Genomic DNA, 9,075 nt, shown 5'->3' on the forward strand with positions numbered 1-9,075 from the left:
ACCTCAAAAATTATATTGAAAACAACAACGTCAAATTTTTATATTTTAACCTAATTTTATTTTTAGGTTTTGGATTGTGTTTCCTTTTGAGTGAGGCCGACTATGGTTCGTGGAAACCATACACTCCTTTTCAAAATGATACAATTTTTATAGCCTCCACCATAGGATGGGGGTATATTAACTTTGTCATTCCGTTTGTAACACTTCGAAATATTGCTCTAAGACCCCATAAACTAACAGGTTGGCTGATAAGTCCCCGGTCTGACACATAGATCACATCGCTAGTATTAAATTCATATTATTTTTATATAGTACCAACCTTCAAATAATTCGTGTCAAAATGAGATAGAGCGTCTTTTGTGAAGCAACTTTTGTTATTGTAAAAAAATGGAAAAAAAGGAATTTCGTGTTTTGATAAAATACTGTTTTCTGAAGGGAAAAAATACGGTGGAAGCAAAAACTTGCCTTGATAATGAGTTTCCGGACTCTGCCCCAGGGAAATCAACAATAATTGATTGGTATGCAAAAGTCAAGCATGGTGAAATGAGCGCGGAGGACGGTGAACGCAGTGGACGCCGGAATGAGGTGGTTACCGAAGAAAACATCAAAAAATCCCCAAATGATTTTGAATGACCGTAAAATGAAGTTGATCGAGATAGCAGAGGCCTTAAAGATATCAAAGCAACGTGTTGGTCATATCATTCATCAATATTTGGATATGCGGAAGCTCTGTGCAAAATGGGTGCCGCGCGAGCTCACATTTGACCAAAAACAGCAACGTGTTTATGATTCTGAGCGGTGTTTGTAGCTGTTAACTCGTAATACACCCGAGTTTTTCCGTCGATATGTGACAATGTATGAAACATGGCTCCATCACTACACTCCTGAGTCCAATCGACAGTCGGCGATGGACAGCGACCGGTGAACCGTCTCCGAAGCGTGGAAAGACTCAAAAGTCCGCTGGCAAAGTAATGGCCTCTGTTTTTTGGGATGCACATGCAATAATTTTTATCGACTATCTTGAGAAGGGAAAAACCATCAACAGTGACTATTAGATGGCGTTATTGGAGCGTTTGAAGGTCGAAATCGCGGCAAAACGGCCCCATATGAAGAAGAAAAGTGTTGTTCCACCAAGACAACGCACCGTGCCACAAGTCATTGAGAACGATGGCAAAAATTCATGAATTGGGCTTCGAATTGCTTCCCCACCCACCGTATTCTCCAGATCTGGCCCCCAGCGACTTTTTCTTGTTCTCAGACCTGAAAAGGATGCTCGCTCAAAATTTGGCTGCAATGAAGAGGTGATCGCCGAAACAGAGGCCTATTTTGAGGCAAAACCGAAGGAGTACTACCAAAATGGTATCAAAAAATTGGAAGGTCGTTATAATCGTTGTATCGCTCTTGAAGGGAACTATGTTGAATAATAAAAACGTATTTTGACAAAAAATGTGTTTTTCTTTGTTAGACCGGGGACTTATCAGCCAACCTGTTATATATATTCTGGGTCGTGGTGAAATTCTGAGTCGATCTGAGCATGTCCGTCCGTCTGTTGAAATCACGCTAACTTCCGAATGAAACAAGCTATAGACTTGAAACATGGCACAAGTAGTTGTTATTAATGTAGGTCGGATGGTATTGCAAATGGGCCATATCGGTCCACTTTTACGTATAGCCCCCATATAAACCGATCCCCCGATTTGGCTTGCGTGGCCTCTAAGAGAAGCAACTTTCATCCGATCCGATACATGGTGCTAGTATATGGTCTCTAATAACCATGCAAAAATTGGTCCACATCGGTCCATAATTATATATAGCCCCCATATAAACCGATCTCCAGATTTGGCTTGCGGAGCCTCTAAGAGAAGCAAATTTCATCCGATCCGGCTGAAATTAGGTACATGGTGTTAGTATATGATCTCTAATGACCATGTAAAAATCGGTCCATAATTATATATAGCCTCCATATAAACCGATCCCCAGATTTGACCTCTGGAGCCCCTTGGAAGAGCAAAATTCATCCGATTCGGTTGAAATTTGGTACGTGATGTTAGTATATGGTATCCAACAACCATGCAGGAATTGGTTCATATCAGTCCATAATTATATATAGCCTCCATATAAACCGATCCCCAGATTTGACCTCCTGTGCCTTTTGGAGAAGCAAAATTCATCCGATCTGATTGAAATTTGGTACGTGGTGGTAGTATATGATATTTAACAACCATGCCAAAAGTTGTCCATATCAGTCCATAATCATATATAGCCCCCATATAAACCGATCCCGAGATTTGGTTTTGGAGCCACTTGGAGGAGCAAATTTCATCCGAGTCAGTTGAAATTTGGTACATTGTGCTAGTATATGGTCGTTAACAACCATGCCTAACTAGGTCCATATCGGTCTATAGTTATATATATAGCCCTCAGATAAATCGATCCCCAATCACACAAAAATTGGTCCATATCAAGTTGATAATTGTATATAGCCCCCATATAAGCGACCCCCATATTTCAATTCTGGCTCTCTACGTACCGTGCAAAAGTCCATATCGATTTGTAATTATTTGTAGACTTACGTCTACGCATACGTTTTTTGTCTAATATATACCACGTGTGGACTAACTCACAATTTAGAAAACGATGTTAAGAAGTTTTAAGATAACACAACCCAAGTAATTCGATTGTGGATGACAGTCTTTCATAGATGTGTCTACGCAATCCATGGGTACATAAGATTCGGCCTGGCCGAACTTACGGCCGTATATACTTGTTGGGTTTGCTTTCAATACTTTCAATACTTTAATATTTACTTCAATACTTTAAATATTTTCTATCAGTTAGGATTCGTTTTCATACCGTATTTCAAATCAAAAGTAAAAATGAGCCTAATTTTATTTTGGGCCCGCTATCCATGCCTCGATAACATTTTGTTGGGGTGCATTTTCATTGGGGTCATATTCATTGTGAAGCCTCGGACCACAAAGCCCTGTTTCATTTGGGCTTTGGGGCTCATTTTCCTGGGGTCCATTTTCATACCGCCTGCTTTGGTAACACAGGTTTATGTCACACATTTTTTAAATTATTTTGTTTTTATATAAAGATCAAGTATTTACATTATTGTCTCTTACATATTTCAACCCCCTACACCTTTCTTTGGGAATAAGAATCTGCAGCATGACCGAACTTAGAAAATGGTTTAATCGATCATTAGAAATGATTATCACCTATTTACTAATTTGTATGTGGCCCACATTGCCACAGAATATTTTGATTATCTGTGGACTAGTGTAAAGTGAATGGTAAGAACAAACTTCAGGTCAATGTTTGTACTTCTGGTAGTGTCTTGACACACAGAAAGCAGAAACCCAACATGTGCGACTGCGCTGTCATCTGCTATTTCTGTTTTTTTTTTCTGTTGACCGGATTTTTTTTTGTACATGTGCTCAAACGAGATTCTTAAGAATCATAAGTGACCAACAACTAAAGCGACATAAAATAAGAAACAGTAGTATCAAGAATATATTTGCCAAACATGTCAAATGTTAATTTATTATCGTAGTGGAAAGCACAGTGGTAAGGCTACATCCAAGTACTTATATACAAAATTACTTTTTTTATTGTTTATTGGAAGATTTCTCAATTATATTTTATCAAGTCTTTCTTCTTGATTGGACAAATTATACTTTAACAAGCCCACAATATTTTTTTTGTTAGAATTTTTGAGTCAAAAAATGTTTGTGTTCTTTTGTTTTTAAGTCTCAATTTGGCACATTCCAATATTCTCAACGCCATGTAAAGCTTTAACTTTACGTTTACATTTTTCGAAGATTGCAAGCTTTAAACTAATCACAATGAAAAATGTCTTGAGATTAATAGCAAACTTAATATAAAGGATTTGGCCGAATTGTCCACATTTTAGTGGCCGTTAAAGTATTTTTATGTTTTTTTTTTTATTTTTTTTAACTTGAAAACCTGAAAACTCAACTTTCTTAGAATAATTCGAAGTCTGGTCGAAATTGTGACAGTTTGCTTTTGAATGCAAAAAGTTGTAGATTATTGCGACGACAAATGAAATATTAAAACCAGACATATTCTTCAAGAAGACATTTCTAAGCTAATTATTAGGACAACAGTTGCTGTCTTCCTTTATTCCTGTATGGGTTTGAAGTATTTACTGGGGCTTCCCAGAGAAATTTGATTCATTCAGCGGAATTTTAATAGTGTTATACGTTATGCTTACGGTTTGGGCTACCATGAATATGTTTCAGAATATTGTAAGATTTTTTTGCGATGTGACTTCAGAAATTTTATTGTTGTTAGAAGTATGCTTATTTTTTATAAAGTAATGTGCAACAGAATTCCAGAATACTTAGTAGAACGATTTGTTTTTGGTAATTCGTCAAGGACAACTCCTATTTTAATACCACCTTTTTCAACGCTCATAATGGCAAATTCGTTTCTGGTTCGAATCGCGCGAATTTTGACTAATTTAATTTCCTACAATAATCGACGGTTTTCGTATGATGTTAACCAATTTAAGAAAATAGTACTGGAAAGCTTAGAAGCATAATTGGAAAATGTGGAATTAGCCACTTGATAAAGAATTTTGAATTCATATACATTATATACATTATTATTTGTTCTTGTGGTGGGGGGGGGTATAATAAGTTAATTTAGTTATTATATTTGTATATATTGAGAAAGAAAAGAAAATAAAATAATGTATTGTTCACTGCGTACTCGGACAGATTTGGTCCAATGGGCTTGATGTCTATGAAAAATAAATAAATAAAAAACAAGTATATACGGCCGTAAGTTCGGCCAGGCCGAAGCTTATGTACCCTCCACCATGGGATGCGTAGAAACATCTTCTAAACACTGCCATCCACAATCGAATTGAACCGGATCGAATGAATTTTGCTCCTCCAAGAGGCTCCGGAGGTCAAATCTGGAGAATGGTTCATATGGGGGCTATATAAAGGGTGATTTGTTAAGAGCTTGATAACTTTTTTTTTTAAAAAAACGCCTAAAATTTGCAAAATCTCATCGGTTCTTTATTTGAAACGTTAGATTGGTCCATGACATTTACTTTTTGAAGATAATTTCATTTAAATGTTGACCGCGGCTGCGTCTTAGGTGGTCCATTCGGAAAGTCCAATTTTGGGCAACTTTTTCGAGCATTTCGGCCGGAATAGCCCGAATTTCTTCGGAAATGTTGTCTTCCAAAGCTGGAATAGTTGCTGGCTTATTTCTGTAGACTTTAGACTTGACGTAGCCCCACAAAAAATAGTCTAAAGGCGTCAAATCGCATGATCTTGGTGGCCAACTTACCGGTCCATTTCTTGAGATGAATTGTTCTCCGAAGTTTTCCCTCAAAATGGCCATAGAATCGCGAGCTGTGTGGCATGTAGCGCCATCTTGTTGAAACCACATGTCAACCAAGTTCAGTTCTTCCATTTTTGGCAACAAAAAGTTTGTTAGCATCGAACGATAGCGATCGCCATTCACCGTAACGTTGCGTCCAACAGCATCTTTGAAAAAATACGGTCCAATGATTCCACCAGCGTACAAACCACACCAAACAGTGCATTTTTCGGGATGCATGGGCAGTTCTTGAACGGCTTCTGGTTGCTCTTCACTCCAAATGCGGCAATTTTGCTTATTTACGTAGCCATTCAACCAGAAATGAGCCTCATCGCTGAACAAAATTTGTCGATAAAAAAGCGGATTTTCTGCCAACTTTTCTAGGGTCCATTCACTGAAAATTCGACGTTGTGGCAGATCGTAAGTCTATTCATGATGAAATGTCAAAGCATACTGAGCATCTTTCTCTTTGACACCATGTCTGAAATCCCACGTGATCTGTCAAATACTAATGCATGAAAATCCTAACCTCAAAAGAATCACCCTTTATAATTATGCACCGATATGGACCAATTCTGGCACGGTTGTTAGAGACAATATACTAACACCATGTTCCAAATTTCAATCGGATCGGATGAAATATGCTTCTCTTAGAGGCTCCGCAAGCCAAATCTGGGGATAGGTTTATATGGGGGCTATATATAATTGTGAACCGATGTGGACCAATTTTTGCATGGATGTTAGAGACCATATACTAACACCACGTTCCACATTTGAACCGGATTGGATGAATTTTGCTTCTCCAAGAGGCTCCGGAGGTCAAATCTGGAGAACGGTTTATATGGGGGGCTATATATAATCATGGACCGATATGGACCAATTTTTGCATGGTTATTAGAGACCATATATCAACACCATGTATCAAATTTCTGCCGGATCGGATGAAATTTGCTTCTCTTTGAGGTTCCGCAAGCCAAATCTGGGGATCAGTTTATATGGGGGCTATATATAATTATGGACCGATGCGGACCAATTTTTGCATGGTTGTTAGAGACCATATACCAACACCATGTACCAAATTTCAGCCGGATCAGATGAAATTTGCTTCTCTTAGAGGCTCCGCAAGCCAAATAGGTGGATCGGTTTATATGGGGGCTATATATAATTATGGACCTATGTGAACAAATTTTCGCATGGTTGTTAGAGACCATATACTAACACCATGTATCAAATTTCAGCCGGATCGGATGAAATTTGCTTCTCTTAGAGGCTACGCAAGCCAAATTTGGGGGTCCGTTTATATGGGGGCTATACGTAAAAGTGGACCGATATGGCCCATTTGCAATACCATCCGACCTACATCAATAACAACCACTTGTGCCAAGTTTCAAGTCGATAGCTTGTTTCGTTCGGAAGTTAGCGTGATTTCAACAGACGGACGGACGGACATGCTCAGATCGACTCAGAATTTCACCACGACCCAGAATATATATACTTTATGGGGTCTTAGATCAATATTTCGATGTGTTACAAACGGAATGAAAAAGTTAATATACCCCCCCCATCATATGGGTATAAAAAATAATTTCAGTCCATTGTGATACCACATTGGTGAACTTCTCTCTTATCACAAGGGACCTCCTTTTTATAGCCGAGACCAAACGGCGTTCCACATTGCAGTGAAACCATTTAGAGAAGCTTTGAAATAGAAGAGAAGCTTTGGGATAATCCACCGCTAAAAAATTTTTTTGCTTCGGTCGAAGCAGGAATCGAACCCACGACCTTGTGTATGCAAGGCGGGCATGCTTAACATTACATCACGGTGGCTCCCTTAGTTTAGGTTAATATCTCCTTGTTAAGATTATCAAAATTTTTTCGACTTTTTCTTGCTTTAACAAAATCGAGTTTCGACTTTTATCAAATTTATATAGAAATGATTTTATCCAAAAAACATATTTCATAGCATTTACCAACTAACTTAAATATGCATACAATCTTAGAAGTTTCCTGTTATAGGAAAGAATTTCCTCTTGTAGGAAACTCCATTTTATTTATTTATACCGAGAGTAGTGAAATCTTAGCAGTAGAGGGAATCTTTGTACCCTAGCTATTTGTAATGAAACAGTTACATTCACTCTATCTAGATTTTAAAATAAATATTATGGCCTGTCCCTGTATATCGAACGAAAGCTTTCTTTCGTATTCCAAACGAAAGAAAATTGATTTTTGTTCTTTTATTTCGAAAAGCGAGTCACTTCATATTTTGTTGTCGAGTAATAAACGAACATATACAATAAGTGTCCAGAAAAAAGTAAAAGCATTGTTAACATTTTAATGAATTGTCAGGCCAAACATTTAAAAATACTCATTTTTAATAATCAATGTATTCTCATACAAACGAATCGAACTTTCAAAAATAGAAAAACCCAAATTCATTCGAATTCGAGTGACTGCCTTTCTTTGGAACTGGTTTTCGTTCGATATACAGGAACAGGCCATAAGTGTCAAGAGAAAACTAAAAACATTGTTAACATTTGAACGAATTCTCAGGCCAAAAATTTGAAAATACTCATTTTTGATATTCAATGTCTTCTCATACAACCGAAAGGAACTTTCAAAAATATAAAAACTCAAATTCATTCGAATTCGATTTCTGCCTTTCTTTCGAATGGGTTTTCGTTCGATATACAGGAACAGGGCATTAGTATTTATTTGATTTTTGGTCGACCTTTTGTTAGAATAATACATTCATGTTCGAGCTTGAAAAAACATGAATTTATTTTTCAAAAAAAATTAATTTTTTTATTTGAATTTATTGGAGTATGTTTATTTTCAACTTTCACTATTCAATTACACTATGATTAAACTTTCAGACTTTTTTCCCAGCTACTCACCTTTGGTACATAGCAGTATAGAAATTTGAGGTCTTTATCGACTATCATATGTTCCATTTGTTCATCGGTTAAATCATTAAAATCTTGCTGATTGTAACCCAGAGAATCACATTGTTTTTGAAGATATTCCTGTCTTTGCATGTTGATCGTTTGCGTTAGCTCCAGACTGCGTTTGGTCATTTTCACTTTGTTGTTATTGACGTCTTCAAATGATCCACGAATCAGGTCAATTTGTAGAGTAAACAAAAATAGTATCGCCAATACAGACACTAGAACTGAATGACGATTGAAAAACTTGAAACTCCTAACAGATGGTGACCGTTTAATGGAGGATGAAAAGGAGCTCTGTATAATTGGCGGAAAATTAAAATCACTAGACGATGATTCGATAGAGGAGGAAGTCTTTTTTATTATTTTCGTCGCCAACATCTTCTTGGTTTGCTTCAAAACGGAATGTTGCTACAGTAGAAGGAGGAGGAGCAAGAGATCTTCTTATATATGGGGGATGATGCTGGTGTCCAAGTTGGTGTAAGAAACTTGAATGTGAATCTTTTCTTTTTTTGCTTTTTATATGGATTGCTGTTAATTGGCACATGGAATGTTCCTTTTGTTTAAGGCTGATGTTGGCGATGAAGTTGTAGTTGCTTTGTTTTAAATTCATTTGCTGTTTTGGATTGGAAATTACAATCTTTGGATTTCGATTTTTTGTTAAGTTAGAACTATATAATTCCCAAAAACGGTAATGACACAGCGGTAACTGCCGTTTAGTTTACGTACTTTAATGAGGTCACATGGAACGATTATCGGCTGAATCACGTTA

General features: G+C 37.1%; 1 protein-coding gene across 1 annotated transcript in view; it reads right to left on the reverse strand.

Moving 5' to 3' along the window:
* Positions 1–9,066, reverse strand: part of LOC142227266 (carbohydrate sulfotransferase 11) — a 39,471-nt gene extending 30,405 nt beyond the window's left edge. Inside the window, exon 1 of the mRNA XM_075297709.1 lies at positions 8,256–9,066. Coding sequence (XP_075153824.1) covers positions 8,256–8,684 — 429 coding nt within the window. The 5' untranslated portion in view covers positions 8,685–9,066. The remainder of the gene's footprint in view (positions 1–8,255) is intronic.
* Between the last annotated feature and the right edge of the window lie 9 nt (positions 9,067–9,075).

This window comes from Haematobia irritans, chromosome 2 (genome assembly GCF_050003625.1).
Source record: "Haematobia irritans isolate KBUSLIRL chromosome 2, ASM5000362v1, whole genome shotgun sequence".
Taxonomy (NCBI): domain Eukaryota; kingdom Metazoa; phylum Arthropoda; class Insecta; order Diptera; family Muscidae; genus Haematobia; species Haematobia irritans.